At 42.4% G+C, this 26276-nt stretch overlaps 1 protein-coding gene across 5 annotated transcripts in view; it reads right to left on the bottom strand.

Moving 5' to 3' along the window:
* ets1 (v-ets avian erythroblastosis virus E26 oncogene homolog 1) overlaps nt 1-26276 on the bottom strand; it is a 110423-nt gene that overhangs the window by 54640 nt on the left and 29507 nt on the right. Inside the window, exon 1 of one of the 5 annotated variants that reach the window (XM_072238449.1) lies at nt 14736-15295. The exons of 2 other annotated variants lie outside the window; for them this stretch is intronic. In XM_072238449.1, the coding sequence (XP_072094550.1) occupies nt 14736-14793 (58 nt within the window). In that variant the 5' untranslated portion in view covers nt 14794-15295. Of the gene's footprint in view, nt 1-12610; nt 12777-14735; nt 15296-26276 lie in introns of those variants that run through there. 2 more of the 5 variants (XM_072238448.1, XM_072238447.1) reach the window with 2 other exon arrangements.

The raw sequence follows: 26276 nt of genomic DNA, 5'->3' as shown, positions 1-26276 counted from the left end.
GATGAAGTTGGCCCAAAAATGCTATCCAAGAGTGTGTCTCACATACTTTACATAAGTGTTGAAGACTTCCAATAACTGAATCACTCACACTGTATTCTCAAAGAACAGTAACCATGTAACTAATAAACCCACTGCCCCAGCAAGCTTCTCCACTTCAATATTATAATCATGTTCCAAGACTTCTCAGTAATTATGGTCGCTGTCCCACAGGCCCGTGACATGAAGTTGGTCCTGATCTCCCGTGCTTTCTGTGCAGAGCTTGCATGTTCTCTCTGTTACTGGATGGGTTTCCCCTGGGTCCTCCAGTTTCTTCCCACTTCACAAAAAGTGTGTTGGTTATTTGGCTACTGTGTGAGTGTGTGTTAGAATTAGAGAATGGAGTTGATGAATAAGTGGAAGAGAATAGATGACAGAGGAATAAATAGTGGCAGGGAGTTAGAGGAATGCTCTGAGAACAGCCTTAGGTAGATGAACCAAATGGCCCACATCACTATTGGAAGAAAATATGGGTCACCCATTATGACAGAGATGAGGAGAATTTTTGTTGCTCTCAGTGTTATAAGCCTTTGGAACCCTCTTCCTCTAAAGATGGTGGTAGCAGAGCCTTTGAATTTTTTAAAGCAGAGGGAGACAGATACTTGATAGGCAAGAGGATGAAAGAGTCCCAGGGTAAACAGGAATGTGAGGTGGAGATTACCATTAGATCAACCACAACAATGTTACTCCATGCCAGAGGAGGAACAAGGGGCCAAAATGTCTTCCCTTGCTGCCTATTTGTATATTTCACACTTTGTCATGGCATAGGAGGCCTTTTTGCCCATCAGGTCTATGCTATCTTACAGGGCAATCCCATTCACCCATTAATTTTCCCTTCTATCTATTCTCCCGACATCCTCACCAATTTTACCACTTATACACCACCAGCTTATCACCTTAAACATTTCTGGGGTGTTGGAGGAAACTGGAGCAGCCAGATGAAACCCACGCGGAGAACATGCAAACTCCACGGTGACAGAATTGGAGGTCAGGATTGAACCCAGGTCACTGGAGAGGAGGCTGTGATCAGGCTTAGTGAAATGGGAGATACATCTCTTGAGTTTGCCTTGAAAATGTATTTATGGTATTAACAAAACCACACAAAATTGACTGATTTAAAGTTATTTTTCCTCAAGTTATTCTTAAATATTTGAAAGATTCCATGAAGGGTTACAGAAACGCCATCACAGTCTGTTGACAAAACAAAACCAATCTCGATTGCTTTATTTGGAACTGATTATTTTGAGTTTTGATGAACTTTTGAACCAACTGGAATCAGACTGACTTGCACAGCCACACAAAAATATGTTTACTTTATATCATTTCCTACAAACCCTTCCCGTGACTGTTCTTGGGAGAATGTATCATGTGGGAAGTACTCCAGTGCTCAAACTTGGCACAGAAGATTCTCCACAGCATCACCTCTAAACTGATGAGGGGAAAATTGCACCTTATACACTCGCTCAATGCCATGGCAATATATTACAAATGTTCCAGCCTCCACCCGACAAACTGCAAATATTGAGGCCAAGGTGAAAAATATTGGCAGTGAGAAATGGAACATAACCTTGTTTCATGTTGTCCCTTTCATCATCAATTCATGCCCTAGTTATTCATAGTAACCAGACACAAAGTATAGTCTCTCCACACTGACACAAATATCTTAATCCAAATCTTATCCAGCAGAGCCAAAGAACTGTGTGTAACTGGTCACTGTTCATCTGGAGATCGCCAGAGCAAAAAAATGGAAAATGTCACACTAGCTAAAGTTCTCCTTGAAGCTGAAGATAAATTTGGTATTGCTTTTCATCTTACAAGAGAATACTGATATGATCTGAATGTAATGTGCATCAAATCTGCACCAGATACATGCTCTGGATGTCTGAAGAGACAGTGCAGAGTGCTGCAATCTGTATTTAACCTGTGGTGCACCTGTCTGATGGGACTCTAAGTGCCTGAGATAGAAAGTGTTATAAACCACAGGGCTAACACCTTGCACATTGAACAGCAGAGAGAGGCAATTTGGATCCGAACACAAAGGCTTTTGTGCTTAACAGTGAATTATTCACCACATTCATAACACTGGAGATGGAAACAATATTTAAAGACTGTCAGTTAATGTTGTATGCATCTAACCTTTGCTCTTTCCAAACTGTTGTCCCCTTCATTAAACAGCAATCAAACAATGACTGATATGAAACCGTGGTTTACTTAATAACTAGATTTTGTTCACTTAAATAGAGATTGCTCCCATATCAGTTTTACAATAAGATATTTGCCTAAAACATCATTTTACTAGTAGAGTACAAAGAGCCAAAGTGTACTTTTTGCATTGATCTCTCAAAACAATTGTTTATTATGTAGGGGGCCCATGATGTTGTGCAGTTACTGCCCTTTGCGTATGCAAAGATCTTGCCTCCACCAGATGCCCCATTGCAAACCTATTGGTTTAGATCAGGTGGGTTGATGACTGAAACATGGTGGGGGTGTGACGGCTGAGAGCAACCTGGCAGGATGAATGCTTATCCCCCTGCTCTACTCAATTTATACTTATGACTGTGAGGCTAAGTACAGCTCCAATGCCATATTCAGGTTTGTTGGTGACACCACTGCTGGTGGCTGGGTCAAAGGTGGTGACAAATCAGCATACAGGAAAGAGTCTGAAAATCTGGTTGAATGGTGCCACAACAATAACCTCTCACTCAACTTCAGCAAAACCAAAGAGCTAATTATTGACTACAGGAGGAATAACCCGAGGTCCATGAGCTAGTCGGGGGTAATAATTAGTCAGGGAACCTGGAGGTCCGTGAGCTAGTCAGGGAATCAGAGGTGAAAAAGGTCAGCAACTTCAAATTTGTTGGTGTTATCATTTCAGAGGATGTGTCCTGGGACCAGCACGCAAGTGCCATTACAAAGACAGCATAGCAGTGATTACTATCTTAGAAGTTTGTGCAGATTCAGCAAACTTTGACAGATAAGTGGTGGAGATTATCATTACCTGGTATGGAAACGCCAATGCCCTTGAATGGAAAAATCCTACAAAACATAGTGGATATAGCCTAGTCCATCACAGGAAAAGCCCTCCTGATCACTGAGCACTTGTAGAAAAAGCATTGCCACAAGAAAGCAGAATCCATCATTAAGGACTCCCACACTCCAGGCCATGCTCAATTATCACTGATACCATCAGGAAGGAGATACAGGAGTTTCAGGTCCCATACCACCAGGTTCAAGAACAGTTATTACTATTCAACCATCAGGGTCCTGAACCAGCATGGATAGCTTCACTCACTTCAACTCTGAACCGATTCCACAACCTACAGATTCCCTTTAAGGACTCTACAACTCATGTTCTCAGTATCATTTATTTACTGTCTTTTTTGTTTTTGCACAGTTTGCTGTCTTCTTCACATTCAAAGACTGGCAACCATTGATTCTCTTGTATTTCACTGCTCTACTGTGAATGCCTGAACAAAAATGAATCTCAGGGTGGTATAAGGTGACATAAACATAATTAGATAATAAATTTACATTGGACCTTGAACTTTGGATGTGCAAATGAAAGTCTGACCTCAGTTGACAGTGGTGGGCTGTGAGGTGAGATGGTGGGGATCCAGCTGACAGAATGAGACGGTGGGGGGGGGGGGCGCAGGATGGAGATAGGAGTGCGAAATCAGAACAAGTATTGGGTTGGAGTAGGAAGATGTCACAATTTGTCGTTTTCAGTAGGAACATCAAGAGTCATGGACCCAACCAGATCAGGCCCGAGAAACGTCTGTAACAGAGTGGGTGGTGATGGGGGCCATGGTGGGAATGAAGAGTAGGTAAAAATGTAAAGGTGCCTTTCGTTTGGGAGATCCGTGCATTGAGCTCGGTGTCCATGGATCTGGTGAGCAAGGATGCAATGGATCAGATAAAAGCAGGCTTTGCCTCTCGTTCATCTGTTCAATTGGATTCTTGGTTTGAGGCCAAGCACGTACAAATGAATCTCGCACTACGGATTTCTCCAGACCCTGCTGCGTCTGCAAAGGAAATCCAAAAATTTCTGCACTCCTATTCAGTGCAAATTCAAGTTCAACAACCAGATTTTTTGATTTTATTTTATGTGGTGCACAAAAGCATTGGGAGGTGCAAAAGAATTTCTCGTCCATTATGAATTTGAGGGCTCAAGGTCCTTGCCCTTATGAAAGAGCCCAGCTGTCAGCTTAGTGGATAACCACCCGAATACATCAGTTTCCAATGGACTCACTGCTGAAGGTCACTGATGTTTAGCCACTGGCTTGTGGATAACCACCTGTTTGCTACAATGTGTGTGGCAACCTGGGCAGACATCTGTGCCCACACACTACAGCACAAAAGAACACAGGGAGATGGACGTCAGTTGTAACCACATTTGACCTTCTAGTCTCTCCCTATATTTACCACTGATTTTCTAACCCCAATACTGAGGTGGTCATACCACCTCAATTGAACAAGGTCTCTGACCTTCATAAGAAAGATAAGTAACACTTAAATAGGTTGGTAAAGAAGCCTAGTGGAATGTCTGTGTTCATCAGTCGAGACATTGAGTGTAAGGGTCAGGAAATCATGATTAGGAATGTTCTGTGCAGTTCTGATCGCCTCATTACAGAAGGGTTGGCAAGCTCTGGAGACAGTGCAGAATAGGTTCACCAGAATACTGTCTGCATGACAGAGTACTGTATTAGCTTTATGGAGGTGTCGTTTTCTCTGGAGTGCCGGAAGCTGAGGGGAGGCCTGAGAGAAGTTTATGTAAATTACGAGAGTCATAGATAGGGTAGATAATCAGTGTCCTTTTCCCTAGGTAGAAATGACAAATGAGAAGAGGATATAGCTTTAAGGTGAGGGGGAGGAGTAAGTTTAAAGGAGAAAGCATTTCCCCCCCACAGGGAGTGTTGGATGCCTGGAACATACTGCCAGGGCTGGTAATGAAAGTAGACACAATAGTGGAATTTGAGAGGCATTCAGACAGTCACATGAAATTGCAGGGAATGGAGGGATGTTGATCACAGATAGGGTTAATTAAGGGCAATAAACAATCTGCTGGAGGAACTCAGTGGATCAAGCAGCAGCTGTGGGAGGAACAGAACAGTACATATTTAGGTTGAAACCCTGCACTAGGATTTCCTTGCACAGATGCTGCTTAAACAGTTGAGTTCTTCCAGCAGATTGCTTATTGCCTCAGATTCCAGGATCTGCATTATATCATGTCATCAATGATGAGCAAACTGCTGCACCCCTTGGAACGTGATGGGAATGCCAAGAACTTTTAGCAGACCTAACAAGATTTATTTCTAACTTTTAGGCTTCTACAGGATGCAATGGTGCTTGAGATGTGATCATTCTCAGTTAGAGAGCAAGGGGTTAAATGAGGCAAGAACAAGCAGCTCCAAATTTAAAGTCTAGAATGTGCCTTTCTGAAAATGCAGGTTGGACATCCCCCTGCAGATTAAAGAAGTATGCTCGATCAAAACATTAAGCAAGGGTACCTGTTAGATGTGTCAACTATTTAGATCAATTACATCTTCTCAGAACTTGGCAGCTTACAAAATGAGAAAGACCATAAGACGTAGGAGCAGAATTAGGCCATTCAGCCCATCAAGTCTGTTTCACCATTCCATCATGGCTGATTGATTTTCCCTCTCAACTCCATTCTCCTGCCTCCTCCCCATAACATTTGACTCCCTGATTAATCAAGAACCTACAAAAACCTCTGCTTTAAATATACCCAATGACTTGGCCTCCACAGCCATCTGTGCTTAATGAATTCCACAGATTCACCACCCTCTGGCTAAAAAAAATTCCTCCTCATCTCTGTTCTAATGGTACATCCTCTGTGCCCTCAGATCCTAGAGTTTTGGAAACATCCCTTCCACATCCACTCTGACTAGGCCTTTCAATATTTAACTGGTTTCAATTAAACCTCCCCTCATTCAGTAAGCACAGGCCCAGAGTCATCAAATGGTCCTCATTTGTTAACCCTTTCATTACAAAGATCTTTCTTGTGAAAGTCTGGCATGCACTCGGGTTGATATAAAATCCCTCTGAAAAACATTTTGCCATTCTATAATTACCTGGCAATTACATTGTCTCAGTCTCTTCATCTCCTCATTTCAGCCACTGTGACTTTGGCCATCCACAGGTTTATCAATAAGATGGAATTAACATCTGCATTGCTCTTCTGATAACCCCATCGCACCTTGAAGTACTTTACACCCCACTAATTACTTTTGACACATGGTATTGGGAAATGCAGCAGCAAGTTTACAGCATCAGTGTCCCAGAAACAGCAATGAAACAAACAAGCTACAAACCACAAGCAATGATTCAGATGAACAGTGTAGATGTATTTGAGAAAAAGCTAGTTGAGTACGTGTTGTAAAATGAAATGAGATGAGGGAGAGGCATCAACAGCAGGAGGAGCGAATATCTGCTTTAAAAATAATTTCCATGCAATAAGAATTATTTTAGTCTGCTAGAGTCTTTTACTCTGCTAGTGCTGGCTGAAAGATAAATTATGGCCCAGAACACTGAAAGCCTCCCTGCTCTTTATAATAACATATAAAAAACTATGGGAAAGTAGATGAGCTTAACAAATATCTTGAAAGACAGCACTCTCTTAGTAAAAAAAAACTTACTTCTGATGCCCCCCATAGTTGAAGTTCAAGTTTAATTGTCATTAAGTCCATGAATACAGCCAAACAAAACAGCACTACTCTGGGGTCACAGAGCAAAACACAGTACCAACAGTCACACACAGCACAAGGAACATATAGCACATATAAGATCACAGTAAACTACAGTCACACACCAAAGAATATATAGTCCATGTCCCTGAGCCCATGAATGTTGTAACAGTCTGCAGTTGAACACAAAATAGCTTGTCTTATGTCAAGCGAATAGTAGAGGACAGCACCAGCTCAGTATGGATGCAGTGCAACACCACCTCCAGTACTCCACTGGAGCACCCAACTCCAATGTCTCCCCTGGTGGCTGCAAGCAGGCGACGCTGCGACTTGAGGCCCAGTCCTCACTACAATGAAGGCCTTGCAGCTGGCCTGCTGTCTGCCCCTGCCATTTACCAATAAACTAATGAAATGCACTCCCACACCATCAGTGCCCAACAGGGTCTTGCTGTCACAAGAAGAGCGACTAAGGAGGATCAGTCGCTGTTAGACTGCACACCTCCTTCGCACACCGATGGCTCTCTGCCGCAGGCAGCATCACGATCCACACCAAGTCCAGCTCCTTCAGTTCCTCCACCAACGAGAAACTCACTGATGGGGTGGACCTGCGGTACTTTAAGTTCTTGATTAACCCTATTGAAGCCACTGCATCCAAGCATGCCGCCATCTTACCAGAAGTGGCAAGATTATACTTTCCTCCAATCAGCTTGAAATTATGTCCATTAACATTAGCCATTTCCACCCTGGGGAGAAAAGTCTCTTGCTACTTTTTTTCCCCCAATGTATTCCTCTGATCATCATGTAAACCTCTATCAAGCCACCTTTCATCCTCCTTCACTCCAAAGGGAAAAGCCCAAGCTCCTTAAGCCTCTCCTCATATGACATGCTTACTAGTTGAGGTAGCATTTTGGTTAACTCCTCCTCACCCTCTCTAACGCTTCCACCATCCTTCCCATAATGAGGCGACCAGAACTGAACATAATATTCCAAGTATGGTGTCTAGACAGGTCAAATGAATAGGAACATAGCTCATGAAAGCTAATCCAAAGCAATCACACAATCCACTTGAGGCACAAATAATCAGGGAGCAGATAATAAACAATATGATATTAAGAAGTGTTGACGAGTGGAGGGAGCAAGGTATGCAACTCTACCAGTCCTCAAAGTCAGCAGAGCAGACAGCAGTACAATGCAATACATAAAATTACTATGGTACTGTGCAAAAGTTGTAGGCACCCTAGCTATATATATGCACCTAAGACTGTAATATCTTGTACGATTCAATTGTGTAAACGATACATTATTTTCATCCCCTGCCCTCCAATCTGCAGGATATTATGTCATGAAGCTACCAAGCCCTCAGCTGCTAGCAAATCACTTGCCTCTCTGCCACTTGTGTAAAAGAACATCTTAGATCTCAGTCCCTCGCACATTCGACATTTAAAGCTGCCTCTGCATACAATATACAACAGTATTTTGCTATTTCAGTTTAGAGAACAGGAAAATAAAATAACTGCAAACAGAAACAGAAATGCTGGAAGAACTTAGCCAGTCAAGCAGGAAAGGAGGAAAGAGAAACGAGTCAACATTTTGGGTCAGCGACCCAATCCCCAGAGCCTTCTTTCTGACCTTTCCTCGTTAATGAGATGACTAACTGCTCTCTTTTTCTAAACCGTGGTTGCATGGAATCCACTTGGGCAGGACCGAATGGACTGTGCATTCCAGCAGAATTATGTCAAGTAATCTCATCTGATAAATGGAACTTTATTAAATTTATGCCAATGAACTGAGAGGTCACAGTTAGAAAGTAATCTAATTGCAATAAGACACTGCATCATTATCTATGGGAGAGATAAATTTTGAACCCAGAGCCCAGGGGCGGTACAGTAAAGCAGCTAGCAGAGCTTTTGGCCCCAGACCTGCAAGATCACGTTCGGTTCTTACCAAGCAGATCTGATTTCCTTGTAGTCACATTGCCTTTCTCCAATTGTTCTTAGTGTTCAGGTGAGTGTTAAAATCTGGGCCAGTTGATGAAGTATAAAGAGAATTAAATGGGATTAATGTAAATAGGTGATTGATAAATCAGTGTGGACTTGGTGGGTCAAAGGACCTGTTTCTCTGCTGTATGCTTTTCTAACACTAACACTTAGCTAAAAATGCATTCAAAATCTCTCTCATCCTCCCACCACTGAAGTACTGATCCAATGGTCACAGGAATAGAGAGTACCTGGTCACTAAATAACCCCTTGTATGTTTGTTCGAGTTTACAGTGATCATACTATTGTTGTAGAAAACAGAGGAATAGCCTCGTCTGCTTATCAGTTTGACCCAAATAAAAGCAGCAGCTTGCTTGTACCCCAGAATAAAGCTCACATCTTGTTACTTTGCTGTGAACAACAGAATACAAATAAAGTGGGGGCTGCAAATGAGAGTTATCCAAGAACTTAGTGAAACAGAGATCTCAGCAGGGACATGATGCAGCAGCTAGAAATAAAGAAAGGTTTGGATAAAATGGGCCTTTAAGATTTTCAGCCATGCATACAAAGCAACCACATAGGGTTACAGATGAAAAATTAGTGCAGTGGAAGAAAACAGCAAAACAGATTACGTGAGGTACACAGTAAAATTTAAGTAAACTACCATAAGAAACTAAACATGTTCTTGTCAACAAGTACATTCAAAATTATGAAAAAGTCTATGGATGGACCTCTGGATTGGACAACAGTCTACCTGGTGCTGTTGAAAAATTGCCATACCTGACAGCATTAAATGAAGAGAAATGCCGCTGCTCTCTATGCGTAATACATACAGCCTCAAAACCTGTGCAGCTGAGTACTCATCAGCCTGCCCTTATAGGTGTGAGCACACACCACCAGCACTCTTCTCTACCTGGTCTCTGTGTTAACTTGATGGTGGTAGCATCAATGATTCCAGGTTTACTGACAGGGATCCCAAGAGGTTACATCACTTGCAAGAGAAATGCTCGAGGGACACTCAGAGTCGCAACGAGGCACTCCAGTAGGAGGTTACTGGAGGTCTCTGTGAGGTCATGGGTGCAATGGCAGCAAATGCCTGTCTGCCCTCCTCCTGTGGAGATGAAGAAACAGATGAAGTTTGACTTTGTGGAGTGGGCACCACTGACCTCCCTAATGAGCAGCAAACTGTGCGGGATAACACATCTCTCCAGCCAGGAGCTGGGCTGCTCCTGAGGCCAGGAAGCTGAGAACAAGGATGACCTTGACTCTCCCTGTGTGAAGATGCAGGTCCAGAGCAGACTTGTTAATGAGGTTTTATGGTGTCAGGTGACAATAATGACAATGAGGCACAAGCACAGCCTGCAAAGACATCGTTCATCCAAGGTGTACAGGGTTCTGGAATTCACTTACTGAATGGGTGGGAGAGGCAGAAACCCTCAACATATTCAAACAGTACTTGGATGAAAGGGTGAAGAACCGTGACCTGATGGTCTACAGACCCAATAGAGCTGGACAGCTATTTTCCAACTGATGGGTGGAAGGAAAGGGCAGTGTTGAGAGTCCATTACTACCTTCCTCAAAGTTTGCTATGCCTGATAGTTTGTGTCTTCTGCATGTTTGTAAATGATCCTTAAGCACCCCTGTCCAAATCATCAGTGTATTATAAATTAAGCAGTGGTTCTCCTACAAATCATTGGGGAACTTGTGGAATGCTTCTTTCCCACGCTCTGTTGTTCCAAACTTTGCCAATTTTCTATCCAGGCTCTTTTAGTCCAAAATTTTCCATCCTGATTAACAAGCTAATTTTGTGGCCTTATCAAATATCTATTGGAAGCCTATATCTACCATATGAATCATATTTCCTTCATTACCATTTGTCACTTCATCAAGAAACTCTATTTATAAAGCCTGTTTCTCCTTCTGTAGATGCTGACTGGCCTGCTGAGTGCTTTGACCTTTACTATTTTATTTCAGACTTTCAGCATCTATTTTTTTTAGCCTCATGTGAAACTGCTTAAACTTGGTTTTGAGTTGTGAAACCTTACTGTGCAACACCTATAGTATTGTCACTGAACATCCCAGCAGCCCAAAAGAATGGGTTTGCATTCTGCTCTGTCATTTGTAGCTGGCTCAGCCCTGGACCAATAGATTAATGGATTGGAAAAGCCGAGAGGGATATTGGTCAAATCTGGGCAAATGGGACTAGCTCAAGTATACATCTTTGTTGGCATGGAGGAGATAGACTAAAGGACCTGTTTCATCCTGTATAATTCTGTAACACTCTGACTTGGTTCCCATGCACCCTTACATGGGAAAGGAGAAGAAATCCAGCTAGAGTTTTATCCTTATTCTCTATCCAGTCCCTTCACGTTCATATGGTGCCATTAATACTAGACAACAAAGATTTTGCTTCCTGAATACTTTTGGCTGTATTGTATGCATTTTGGGCTGCTGATCATGCAAATCACCAAGAAATTTCCCAATCTGCACTATTTTCTGAAATTGTCAAAATTTGTTACAGTATTGCAATTCATAATTCAAGTCAATTAAAATGTTGCCCACAATGTAAACTGAGAACTTTTCTATCTTGTCCAGGCATGCTTAGGCAGGGTGGATGCTGCATGGCAGGGCAGGTTTTAGGAAGATTATGAAAGCATCATGCACACACTGTTCTAGGCATTGCACTTACATGCATATCGGTTTGTAATTATGTTGATGCGCATGCTCTCATTATAATAAAGCAATTGCATTTTTGGGAGTATTTGCAATAGCAAGATGTCTCAGCAATGTTGCAACAGCTGTGATACTTCGTTATATTTGTAGTGAGTATATGCTTAAACATATACTCAGAGGCAGAGCATGACCATTAAGAAAGCCTATGAGCTCTACTTTGGGTGTAAAATTGGTGACCAAGACAAAGCCTGGTTCCTCACATTTGTTGCATTCCCATTTAGACTTCTTCCCTGCAAATCTTGGCGCTGTCAGTGATGAGCACGGTGAGATGTTTCACCAGGACATTGCGATCATGGAGAAGCAGTATCAGGGCAACTGGAATTTATCAATGCTGGCTGATTATTGTTGTACACTTAAGCAAGAAGCCTTGAGTACAAATAAAAATCATCAACAAAACTTTTTTAGCTCAGTTGAACTATAGCAAAGAATAGGCACAGTTATGCAATTAAATGTATTATATTCAATAAAAATTAATTTCTTGTTTCTCCAAATTCTTGAATGACACAAGTAGTCTTAAATTATGTTTGTGTTCAGCTTCAAGCAGTCTATCATAAAGGAAAAAAAAATTCTGAGAAAGCAACACTTTCAAAAAAAAATGTTGTCCAGCGTAGTCGACTATGATGTTCCCATGGCTAAACAGAACTTTCTTGGATTACCCCCATAAAATGCCACTCCTCTGGCTACTTCTGACCTGCTGATCCGTCTGGTCCACTCTGCCAATTCCAGTATTGACAGGACAGGAAGAATAGACCAGTCCAATGCTTTCCTTTGCATCCAATTTAGAGCTTTTATGAATTAATGTTCTAAGTTTTAAGTGCACTGTTTCTCTGAGTGTCTAGGCACTGTGTGAACCACACACAAAATGCTAGTGGAACTCGGCTTCTCAGCCAGCATCTGTGGCGGGAAAAGGACAATCAAATAGAGTAAGTAGTGAGAGAGGGTCTCACAAAATACCGTGGAAGAGAGGATGAAAACCTCTTCAAAGTGAACATAGCTTAAAAGGACTTTGCAGTGGAGCAGCAAAATGGAGATACAATCGACTGCAGTTCCTGGGATTTGGAGCGACACTCAAGCATCCACAGTCCCATGTGCCTCTGCAGTATAATCTAATGGGCCCCAATCGCTGCAGTCTATTCCAGGCATCCAAAGGCGTATACATACCCGCGCTAACGCCGGCCAATAGACTCCGCCACACTCCCTCAGCGGCAACACCAGCCCCGTTTGAGTTTGATGAAGGCATTAAATAGTAGGGCGAGTGCAGCAGGATTCAGAGGCAGTCGTTCCAGAGGAGTCCCACACCCTATCCCGACTCCAGTCATTTTCTCTGCTGTTCTTTTCGCTGAGGGTGGAGTCAGTTTGGGGAAGTAGCCAACGTTATTGTATGCTAATGAGACTATTTTAGAGCGCATATTTAAAGCCTCATTCGGATATGATGTCAGCAATAAGGCAGCCAGAAATATTACCGAGAAGTCCAATTCAGTGGCCTTGAGCTGCCCCGATGCCGCAGTGAGCTGCTTCAGACAGTAAATACGCATCCCTCTGCCAAATTCCTCCTAAACCTTTGTTAATCAATACCCATAGCCCCTGCGCCTCAAAGCTGGAATTTAAAACCCTTCCTTTCTGTGGCTGTATTTGGAGTTAAAATCTGAGACTGAGGAGCCCAGTTCAGTAAATGAGGTCGTTGCTTTGTAAGACAGCACACGTCAGAACAAGATTTGTCTGCCTGTTTGTGAACAATTAAACAAACACATTAACTCCCACCCAGTGGTGGTCAGACCATAAACCAAATAGGGGAGGGAGTTCCTGGAAATTTTTTTTTAAAACAGAATTTCACGTGATAACTAAAACTACAGCAATTTAGATATAAATGCAATGTTCCTGAGCTCGGACACAGTAACCACAATCGTTTCAGAAGCATAGCTGTAGTTCACACCCTCGGCATCTCAGTCCCGTTATCTAATGAGAAACGCCATGGCTCCTCTGAAGTCGGCTTCAACTCACCGTTACAGCTCTCGTACAAGCAACAGTTTGGAGAACACATTTAGTTGTCACCTAAATTCTTGCTTTAGGTGTCACCTAAATGCAAGAATTTGTTCTCTCCGAGATCCCTTTAAGTTTGACTTCAAATGACAATATCACTCAGCATTGACACACGAGAGGCTGCAGATGTTGTAATCTGAGCAAAAAAAAGCAAGGTGCTGAAGAAATACAGAATTCATGCACTGACTGACTACCTTTGAAATAACGAAAACAACTGTCTGCACAAACCGGTTCCTTCAGTGCATCCTTTCTGCTCTTTGAAGATTTTTACACACAATATTGCGGGCTGTAATTTTACAATAACATTCTGAGGATTTAATCCTTAAAACTGGTCCATCGTGACTTTTTCAAACAGCTGCCAATCTGGGACACGCCTACATCAAAGGTCTCGGAAACACATCGCCCATCCTCCTATTGTGATCGCCGTAATATAAACTAACCCCCACATTTTGGAATAAATCAAAAAGGGGCTGGAAGAGGTTAATGTGGAAAACAAAGTGGTCCGTGTGAAGTGCGGACTTGTAAGTATAACAGAGCCCAGAGCTGGTTCCGTGATTTTAAGAGCTATAAGTGCAATAAACATGCGCTGCGCAGTTTGGAGCTAAACCAGAGCCCCGTGAAAGCCGGGTTGCCAAACTCCAATAATAAACCAACTGAAAATGCTAAATACAGGATAAAGCCTCGAGTTCAGATCAGGGCACAATGCCCTCTCACTTCTCTTTGAGATTCGGGGAGAACACACTGACACTTCAGTCAGAAGACGTGCTGGTTCCGGGTCCAACAGGTAGAGTGAGGGTCTGAGGACGCGACAATTCTCAAGCACATCACCCCCACATACACAGACACACATATGCACTAACAAACACAGAGACATATACACGACATACACATATAGCCAGACAGATGTGCACACAAACACGGTACAGATATACGTACATGCATACAAAGACACAGACCGACACGGAGTCACAGACCTATGTCAAAATTAGCTCAACAAAACTGCGGCAGAACCGATACAGTCTTTATGCAAAAAGTTGCGGAGTATGCAATTTAAGAATAAAGTATCAACCCTGAATGCACTGGGGTGCCGAAACCCACATTTAAAGCGCCGAACAGCGCTCGACCTTGCAGTCCAAGGAAGACACGATCACAATCCGCCGACCCCGGGTGATAGCCCGCGGACTGTCCCGTTCACGAATGCACACCCACCGCGCAGAGACAGAGCGAGTTTCACGCAACCACTCACCATCAGCCTTCTCCGTCTTAATTATAGTCAGAGCCGGCTGCTCGACAGCTGCCTTCATCGTCCTCTTCTCACACTGCGAGCCGAGGCTCAGCAACTTAGCACAAAACTGGAAAAGTTTGGTGGGGGTGCTGCCGGCGAAAGGAGTTGGATATTGCGCCGCTTTCTCCTGTTCTCTCTCCAAAATCCTTTTGCGGAGGTGAATTCTCACTGATGAGGCTGAGCCGCTCACGGATTCAGGGCGTCGCTCAATGTGTGAGTACGCTGACTGGGTTTGACTTGCATTGAGCTCGAGCTCAGCCCACGGACTGCTCTTACAGTCGCAACTCGGGCTCAATCTCCGAAAGTTTTTTTTACTGTCAAGATCTCTGTGAGGACTCCCACTGCACTTGCCTGATAATTAAATCTCCCCCCTTCTGTGGCGGATCAGGCGGATGTGACGCCAAGCTAGTTACCGCATTTTTTTCTGACTTTTTTTTTCTTTCTGTGTCTCTTCTGGGGAAGTGTGTGCGTTTTAACAGATTACAATCGCTGTTTCCTCTCTTCCCATAACCTCCCAGACCTAGCGGCTCATGTGTTTACACTGAAATATTGGGAAAAAATGACTGATTTGCAGTCTGGGACCTCTCCACTATTCTAAAGCCACAGCTGGGCAGAAAGAACAACATTAAAAAGAAAGCTCACCGTCCTGCCATCAGTACTTAATAACGGCCAGCTATTCCCTACAACACCACTCCCACTTTAACTTCAAATGCTCAGCCTCACTCTGTTCTTAAACTTCTTGAGGAGTATCGTATTGTGCATTCTTCTGCAAACAAGAGCCCAAATTTGTCTTTGTGCATGCCTACTCTGATTTCACCCTCTGATTCCAACTCCTGATCTGTCCCTCAGTAGAGAAATGAAAAGTTGGAGTTGGTGTAAAGATACTAATACAATCCCATCACCCAAGCTCCACAACGGGCTGAACATCCTTGTGAAATTTCCACTGAAGATGTTAGTATAGAGTCAACAGAGAATGGAGGAGACAACGCAGACAGCCCTAATTCAAAGTTCAACACCCACACCGAACGTTTCATTAGCCTAAATTTCAGGGAATACATTCCGGGGCTCTGTAATGTCTCCTTGGAATGTAATCTGTAGAAGTTTGATAAATCAACTCCCTTCCATGCTTACAACTTTTGACAGTACATTTTCAGTGCACCAGGGCAGTGCATAGTTGAAGCACACTCAGTTATACACCAGGGATAGAGTTATAGAATACTATGGCACAAAAGCAAGGCAGACCCATCAGCCCATCTAGTCTGTGCCAAACATTTACTCTGCTGAGTCCCCTAGTCCTATCCACCTGCACCGAAACCATATCCCTCCATGTCCCTATCCAAATTCCTCTTAAATGTTAAAATCAAACCTGCATCCACCAATTCCACAGGCAGCTCGTTCCACACTCTCACCACCCTCTAAGTGAAGAAATTTCCCCTCATTGAATTGACTGTATTACTTCCATCCTTCGCATACATGAGGAGTAAAGAACTTTATGTTATGTCTCCATCTAAATGTGCAATGTGCAATTTATAGTAATTTGTAATAAATAGTAAGTACAACAGGATAGTCAATATAGCAGAGAAATACAATTGTATCAGCGTGAATTAATCAGTCTGATGGCCTGGTGGAAGAAGCTGTCCTGGAGACTGTTAGTCCTGGCTTTTATGCTGCAGTACCATTTCCCAGATGGTAGCAGCTGGAACAGTTTGTGGTTGGGGTGACTTGGGTCCCCAATGATCCTTTGGGCCATTTTTACACACCTGTCTCTGTCATGTTCCCTTTAATAATTTCACCTTTCACCCTCAACCCATGACCTCCAGTCCTCATCACCCAAAAGGCCTGCTTGCATTTACCCGGTCTATATCCCTCACAATTTTATATACCTCTATCAGATCTCCCCTCAGTCCCCTACACTCTCTGGGATAAAATCCTAATCTATTCAGCCTTTCCCTGTATCCAGATCCTCAAGTCCCGCCAATATCCTTGTAAATTTTCTCTGTCCTCTTTCAAACTGTTTGACGTTGGGTGGTGGAGTGGAGATTTGTCTCTACCGAAGGAGGTGTAAAGAGCTCCTTCCTTCTGCTGGCCTGCAAGTCACCCTTGGGCAAGGTGTAGCACCAGCTTAGCCCCCCTCCCCCTCTGATCAGGGTCATGTGAAGCCACGGGAGCAGGTAGTGGATGGTCCTCTGAGCAGCCGGTGCATATCACAAGTCCTGGTTATGTGACCACTGACATCAGGCAGACAATCTCTTAAGAGTATTGATAATGGCTGTGGTCATTTGTCTTGTAAAGACACTGCCCAGAAGAAGACAATGGCAAACTACTTCTGCAGAAAAATTTGCCAAAAACAATCATGGTCATAGACTATGATCACCCACATCATACCTCTAACACAGCACAAAATGATAATGATGATGTCTTTATATCAATTCATGACACGTAAGGCTCAGTTTTTCATTAGTTTCTTTGATCACTTCCTGAGCCTGCCCATTACCTCAATCTCCTTGAGCTTCCCCTTGTTTATAGTTTTATTTTACCAGTGTAGTAAGTACACTGTTCTTTTTATCCTTTACTAGTCTAAAACCAGGTAATTATTGCTGACTATGGACTCTGAAGTCTATGAGCAGTTAAACATGATCATAACTTTGAAGTTCAGATTGATAATTTGCTTTGAACAGACCAACACTGGATTCCAGCACCGGAATGCACCTTTGTTCTATCCTTCCATGAACTCACCACTGTCAAACTCTGCAATCAATCATAAATCTGTGTACCTTTACACTGGTCCTTTTGATTTACTTGCTTCTCTGTTAATAAATTAAACTAAACAGGCCTAAGCTGTAGAAGTCCTTTTCTAGAATTTTAAACATTCTCCTTTAAAATGCTTGATCAAGATTTTAGTCACATGCCCTAACGTTTGTAGGATTTGCGTGTTAAACATTGTTATTGTTATTAAGTTGAATCTGTGTACTTTTAAAAGCCATAAAGTTTACCTGCTGTTTCTTCGGCTGTCCATCGATTTTCGATGATGACTGAGGCCTGGACAAGATTATATGGAAGACCGGCAGCTGTCCATTCTGCAAGTCTCCCCTCTCCACGCTACCGATGTTGTCCAAGGGAAGGGCACTAGGACCCATACAGCTTGGCATTGGTGTCATCGCAGAGCAATGTGTGGTTAAGTGCCTTGCTCAAGGACACAACACGCTGCCTCAGCTGAGGCTCGAACTAGCGACCTTCAGATCACTAGACTGACACCTTAACCACCTGCTGTTTAGTACACTAGGCATTGAACTTGTAGGTGGAAGTTTATCAGATGAGGGCTAAGGCAAGTGACAATTTCCCACATCTCATCTACTTAAACTCTACCAATTTCTTGCCTAAACTAGGCACTTAACAAGCCTGTAATTGCAGTCCCTGCAGGAAGATCCCATTAATCCATCTAAGGCCCTGTATTAAAAAGAGTGGGTTACAATACCATATTTGCTCAGTGTGAGCTCTTTACAGGATGTGAAACTAACCAATAGTCTAACAATTGACTGCAAAGACAGCAACTGTGTTACTTAGAAAATGGAAAATGAAGAAAGTTATCTTATTTGATAGGGACAATTGAAGTGTAAAAATCAGCAATGCTGAGCAGGAATGCCTTGCTTTCTTTCCTGGAGACAGCAGGACTAAACTGAGTCATTGAGAGCATTTTCCCAGGTTCTACCAGGTTAATCTCCAAACTGCAGAGTCCATTCCCAAAAATTCACAGATACTTTCCAGCAGAAATTACTGGACATCAGTCAGGAAAAGACACACTGGGCATTTTGTTTTGTCCTAGAGCTACATACGTTCATAGCTAGGGTGCCTAAGACTTTTGCATAGTACTGCATTTGTCAATGTGCAGTGGAGAGTGAATTTGTAAATCTGGCAGGAACAACGGATGTTGGGAATGGTGAGCGGGAAGTGCATGGGAGGGGTATGGGAGAGGTGGCAGAGAAGGAGTTGGGGGGGGGATGTGGGTGCAGACACACCCAGCCCTGAAACGTCAGGCAGGGTCATCTGATTCCAAACAATTGGTTTGTTGATCATTACAGAATGTCTCTCTAGTGCTTCCAATCCCTCCCCTCTCCCTTCCCCTTTTCCCAACCATGATTCCCCTTTCCCTGCCTCCCTTCCCACTCTCAGTCCATATTAGACACCCATATCAGAATCAGGTTTACCATCGCTCAAGTATGTAATTAAATTGTCTTTTTGTGGCAGCAGTACAGTGCATTACATAAAATTGCTACAGTACTATTCAAAAGTCTAAGGCACTTTACCTATATGTGCCTAAGACATTTGAACAGTACTGTATGTATATATACACAATGGCATGCAAAAGTTTGGAAGTTTGGGCACCCCGGTCAAAATTTCTTTTACTGTGAACAGTTAAGTGAGTAGAAGATGAACTGATCTCCAAAAGTCATAAAGTTAAAGATGAAACATACTTTTCAACATTTTAAGCAAGATTAGTATTATTTTTGTTTTGCACAATTTTAGAGTGAAAAAAAGGAAAGGAGCACCATGCAAAAGTTTGGGCACCCCAAGAGATTTGAGCTCTCAGATAACTTTTACCAAGGTCTCCGACCTTAATTAGCTTGTTAGGGCTATGACTTGTTCACAGTCATCATTAGGAAAGGCCAGGTGATGCAAATTTCAAAGCTCTATAAATATCCTGACTCCTCAAACTTTGTCCCAACAATCAGCAGCCATGGGCTCCTCTAAGCAGCGGCATAGCACTCTGAAAATTAAAATAAATGATGCCCACAATGCAGGAGAAGGCTATAAGAAGATAGCAAAGTGTTTTCAGGTAGCCGTTTCCTCAGTTCATAATGTAATTAAGAAATAGCAGTTAATAGGAACAGTGGAGGTCAAGTTGAGGTCTGGAAGACCAAAAAAACTTCCTGAGAGAACTGCTCGTAGGATTGCTAGAAAGGCAAATCAAAGCCCCCGTTTGACTGCAAAAGACCTTCAGGAAGATTTAGCAGACTCTGGAGTGGTGGTGCACTGTTCTACTGTGCAGTGACACCTGCACAAATATGACCTTCATGGAAGAGTCATCAGAAAAAAACCTTTCCTGCATCCTCAACACAAAATTCAGCATCAGAAGTTTGCAAAGGAACATCTAAACAAGCCTGATGCATTTTGGAAACAAGTCCTGTGGACTGATAAAGTTAAAATAGAACTTTTTGGCCGCAATGAGTGTATGTTTGGAGAAAAAAGAGTGCAGAATTTCATGAAAAGAACACCTCTCCAACTGGTAAGCACGGGGGTGGATCGATCATGCTTTGGGCCTGTGTTGCAGCCAGTGGCACGGGGAACATTTCACTGGTAGAGAGAAGAACGAATTCAATTAAATACCAGCAAATTCTGGAAGCAAACATCACACCATCTGTAAAAAAAGCTGAAGATGAAAAGAGGATGGCTTCTACAACAGGATAATGATCCTAAACACACCTCAAAGTCCACAATGGACTACCCCAAGAGGTGCAAGCTGAAGGTTTTGCCATAGGCCTCACAGTCCCCTGACCTAAACAGCATCGAGAATCAGTGGATAGACCTCAAAAGAGCAGTGCATGCAAGACGGCCCAAGAGTCTCACAGAACTAGAAGCCTTTTGCAAGGAAAAATGGGTGAAAATCCCCCAAACAAGAATTGAAAGACTCTTAGCTGGCTACAGAAAGCATTTACAAGCTGTGATACTTGCCAAAGGGGGTGTTACTAAGTACTGACCATGCAGGGTGCCCAAACTTTTGCTTCAGGCCCTTTTCCTTTTTTTGTTATTTTGAAACTGTAAAAGATGGAAATAAAAAAGTAATCTTGCTTAAAATATTAAAGAAATGTGTCATCTTTAACTTTATGCCTTTTGGAAATCAGGTCATCTTTTACTCGCTTAGCTATTTACTTGGGATATGATCTTTTACATGAGAAGTTAAACTAAAGCCTTAGCTGGCTGCCTAGAACAGTATTAAAGATACCGAAATATCTAGATACTATCTCTGGAGATTTGTCTCAGTGTTTGGACCAACAGTTAACCCTAAACCAATATCAATGAAAACAAAGCAGATACTGTCACTAATTATCCCAGTGCTGTTCGCAAATTTTCTACGTCACAACAGTGACAAAGCTTCAAAAATATTTATGGTTCCAAAATGTTTTGTTTTATTCCAAGAAATGCCATGCAGCAGGGAGGAGATTATGTAATCCTAAATCTCTCAATGGACAGGGCTGAGCAATGAGACAGAACAACAGCAGCCAGTTTGGAAAGCATGAAACGGTGGCAGCATTGATACAACACGTTCAGCTGTAACCACAATGTTAGCAGAAGCTAACTGACAGTTTCAAAAAGCAATCAACGTGGTTTCAACTCATGATCACAAAGTTTTCATTTGAAAATGACAAGTAACAGAGACTTTATGCATTAATTTGGTAATGTGCACAAAATCTCTTGATCTTAATTGGCATTAAAAAAAACACTGGAGTGCAGAAACATGAAGGGGAATTCCAAATGTTGGAGACACTCATTTTGTCAGCACACTTCATGGACTTGGATAATACTTAACATTTTAAAGTAATGTACTTTACATCTTATTTTAACTATCACAAAGTGAAAATCCAAAGAAAATTTGTTTGTCATGATCCATCCAGATTGTACACATGTTGTCTCAACAATCATTTTCCAACATTCTTCCACTTCCATTCTGTTCCCTAGGCCAATTGACTCTGTCTTAGTTTCACTCTGACTGAAGTTTATTGAGTAACTCTACCCTATCCAGCTCTTTATCTTTTCAGCTCTGCCCATTTTCAAATTTCTCACTTAACAGTGACATCTTTCACTTTCTCCATCAATTCCAACTGGAGCCATTCATGCTGGAACTTCTGTCTGACCCACTATTACACCTCAACATAATACCCAATCTCACCTCCGCACACACATTCTACCTCTTTTACAAACTGATACTCTTTCCCTCTCCCCTCAAATAACTCTGTTACCTTACCTCACTCCAGACTGCTGCTGGTATGGACCTTCCCCAATACCAGCTAATAATTCCCCCACCAAAAGACTCTCACTCAGAGATTCTAACTTCATTTCCCCTTCCAATCCCTTAATCATCGGACCATGTATTTCTCTCACTGATATTTTGCCCTCCTGTTTCCCTGCTTGATATTATACATGTATCTGGCTGCTCTTTCCTTATCATCGCTCACTCTGGAAGTGATTCTAGCTCCTTGACACTGAATTCCCAACAAAATAGGAAGCTCCAATAGAAGACAGGTTTTCTACCACTAATGTTGGAAAAGGTTTGGGTAAGAAACATGGACTTGATCAAGTTAACGTTATCACATGTGTAACAATGAGACTGCAAAAATGGAAATAGTGGTCCTTGCTGAGGTTTTGTACTGTGTACTGACATAGAGATTACCAATTTGATGCACTTTTACATTGTAATCCAATCTTAACTGTCCTCTGTTGTCCTGTTCCTCATAAACTTGGGATCTTCTGTTCTTCATAAACTTGGCATCAGCCAACTGCTGACTCACTCCAGAACTTGCCTACATAATAGCTCTGTCTACTGCCTCAGTAATACACCACTTTTGCAATTCTCACTCTGGTTTTTCAATACCTTTATGGCATCAGCTGCTATTCTACTATCTCTGTCAGCACTACAGTTTTCCATGAAATCCCTTGCTCTTCTGACTCCGCCCTCTGATTCATTCCTCAACTTAATTTTCCATTATTTGGGACCATGTCAGCAGCTGCCAAGTTCTGGTCCTAAGTTCTAGAATTCCCTCTTTGCAGCTCTCTGTCTCTAAAGCTATTTTTTAAAAATCTATTGCATAACTGCTCAAATGATTTCTTATGTGGCTTGGTATCAAACTTTTTTCAAAATGCTACTGCTTTTTTGCTCCATGAAAGACACTGTATAAATGTTTTTTTTTTATTGTTGGCACATGAACACATTGATGACCTGTTGCCATTATCTGATATAACAAATTAGTTGTCCTTCACATGTCTAAAGATACAGGCCAGTTATTGGATGTCATCTCAGATTAAGTGAATAAACGACAAAGGATCAATGTTGAGTTCAAAAGTATGCACACATGGCAAAATAAACTGCTGTAAGGACTCATTGGTCAAGAAGGATGTGTCTTGACCCAAAGCCTTGCTGTTCCTTTCCCTCAAAAAATACTGCTCAGTTCACTGAGTTCCTCTACCAGTTTGTTTTATACACTACTCTATATTCAGCATCGGCAGTTTCTCGTGTCTCCAACCTGGACACATAAGACCGTAAGGCATAGGAACAGAAGTAGGCCATTCGGTCCATCAAGTCTTCTCCGCCATTTGATCATGACTGATCAATTTCCCTCTCAACCCCATTCTCCGGGCTTCTCCCAGTAATCTTTCACGCCCTGGCTTATCAAGAATCTATCAACCTCTGCCTTAACTACGCCCAATGTATACCCGATGTCTTACTGTGTTTAATAATGAATGTTCTGATAGATATCTAACAGGAAATTCAAAGAATTTAAGAAGATAATAGTAAATGTAAGAGCGCTCATGTACCTTTTAACAAGGAACAGTCAGCAGTTCAGTGTTAATTTTACTTTATTTGGGAAAATCAATGTTGATCTTCAAACTGTAGCATGATCAGAGATCACTTGAATTCAGTCAGGATGAGTTGCTCAATCTCCATTTCAGTTTATCTTGTTTTATGTTTTCTCCTTTCTGTGTTTAATCTTTCACGATGCAAACTCCCTAAGCTATCTTAATGATCGCCATTTCACATCTTCATTTGACTTTGTCCCATTACTACTGTCATCTCAATCACTGATGGTGCTGTCTCTGATCATCTTCTTGTGTCCCTCTGCACTTACATTTCCCTTCCCCTTCAAAGCCATTTCCTTCAGACTCTCCTGATTCACGCATTTTTTGTACTTCCAAGATTTGTTGTTTATCTACTCCTTTGCCCTCCATCACATATTTTGCTCATTACTGACCAGTTTAAATGCACCTTGGCCTCCAATTTTGAAGCCCTTGTCCTCAATAAAACTGTTACTGTCACTGGTTCTCATTGTGCACCGATCACCTCCAGTTTCTCTAGCTCTAGAGAAGAGAGCAAGTCCTTTAGAGCACTGAGGCCTGGCCTGATAAGTGACAAACAGAATTGTTGCCATGCAAGTGCCAGGCAATGATACCTCCAAAAATAGAGTCTAATGACCTAACCTTGAACTTCAATAGCATTATCATTATCAAATCTCTCACAATAAACATGCTGGGGTCACCACTGAACAACGTGTTAACAGACATCCCACCCTGCAAAAACTCATTTCAGGGAGGTATCACCACCATTTCAGGGAGGTAGCACCCCCACCCCCTGCAACCTCATATCCCTCCCCCACTGCCCCGTCGACCTCCAAGGGTGTATGTAATACTTTGTTTAGTGATTTTGTCTAATCTGTAAACCAAGTTGGGTATACGCAGAAAATATGACATTAAAATATGTACTTATATTATATTATCATGTTTATTCTATTACAACCTTAAGCAAGTCTACAGAGAGTTTGGCCTCATCACGTAGGACATCAATAGAGTAGCTCCTTAGCAGCCAGCCAGCTAGTTTAAATAATGTTAGCTATGCTGTAATGACACCTGTTAAACTCACCTCAACATGTCTTTTACATTTTAACCCACCATGGGCAATAGAAAAGTCACTGTTGCAAACAGTGCAGCGAGCAGGATTATCACTATTTTTGAAGTCAACTGCAAAGCCGGCCCACAGAAAACTGATAGGTCTACTTAGCAGGTGTCCCCAACATTTTTTGCACTGCAGACCAATTTAATATTGACAACATTCTTGCGGACCGGCCGAGCGGGGGGGCTGGGGGTTGGGGGGAGGGTGTTAATCACAACTGGACTATAGATGATAAGTCAATAGCACAATAACATTTTAAGTAACGTTTGGATATTAAACACACAGCGCATATTTTCCCCGTATGAACATATAAAATCATTGCAACACACCAATATCGATGAATTGGTGGGAGTCCTGGGCTTGTTTTCCTGCAACAAGATGGTCCCATCGAGGGGTGATGGGAGACAGCGATACTCGAAGGGGGTTCCTTATATCCAGTCTATTCCGCAATTTAGTTTTCGTTGCATTCATTGCAGAAAACTCCGCTTCGCAGAGATATGATGTTGGAAATGTAAGCAGCGTTTACAGAGCTTACATGGCTATCTCAGGATATTTAGCCTTGACTTTGATCCATAATGCCGGCAGAGATATTATGTCAAACACACTTTTCAGCCTGCCATCATTTGCAAGCTCGACTAGTTGATCTCCTCCCGCGCTGACACAGATGACGCGCGGGTAATGACCTCGCGTGTGTTCAAGCTCAACAGTGGGTGACAGGGAATGAGGAAAGGTGCCGCTGACTCATATCGCCAAATCATATCGTTTCCTCGCGGCCCGGTGGTTGGGGACTACTTTAGCATGAAGAGAGACCAATCAGGATGCTCGCTCTCCCTCTCCCTCTCCCGTTCAAAAAAATCTATTTCCGGGATATTGTATATAATTTCCGGGCATCAGGGAGCCACTATCGATATGCGGGAGACTCCCGGAACTTCCGGGAGAGGTGGGATGTCTGTGTTAACTGCATTATCCACATGTGCTCAAAAGCACTTCAGAGGCTGGGTCTCCTGCAATGACTAACTCCGTTAGTTGGCTCGGCCTAAATCCCGGAGCACCCTCCTCAAAAACGTAATTTCACCAGAATGGCAGCAGCAGTTCAAGAAGACAGCTCACCACACTCACCTCAATGAAGGCCAATAAGAACAGTCAAACCATATCTGAAGAAACTTTCTGATATCCATGATCATTCAAGTTTGCATCTCATTTTTATTCATTGATGAGGCGAGGCAGTGTATAAAGTACTCCAAAACTGATAAGCTTCAGTGGAAAGCAAAGATAGCCTTGACTTACTTTCTCCACAGTAATCATCCTCATAAACACTGCATTCTGCCTTCACAACTAACTACGAAGAACTCGCAGACTTCGACACCTTAAAATAAGACCATCATGCACAGGAACAGAACTAAGCCAGTTAGTCCATTGAGTTTGCTCCACCATTCCATCATGGCTGATTTAATTTCCCTCTCAACTCCATTTTCATGCCTTCCCCCTATAACCTTTGATGCTCTTATGAATAAAAAACATATCAACCTCCACTTTAAATATACCCATTCACTTGGCCTCCGCAGCTGTCTGTGGCAATAAATTCCACAAATTCACTACCCTCTGGCTGAAGAAATTCCTTCTCATCTCTGTTTTAAAGGGACATCCTTCTATTCTGAGGCAGTACCCTCTGGTCCTAGGCCCCACCATTTTAGGAGTTTCAATAGGTTTCAATGAAATCCCCGCTTTTCCTTCTGAACTCCAGTGAAGACAGGCCCAGAGCTATCAAACAATCTTCTACATTA

This window comes from Mobula birostris, chromosome 20 (genome assembly GCF_030028105.1).
Source record: "Mobula birostris isolate sMobBir1 chromosome 20, sMobBir1.hap1, whole genome shotgun sequence".
Lineage (NCBI taxonomy): Eukaryota > Metazoa > Chordata > Chondrichthyes > Myliobatiformes > Myliobatidae > Mobula > Mobula birostris.
Note: the sequence above shows the minus strand (reverse complement) of the source record. Positions and strands in the feature narration are given on the sequence as shown.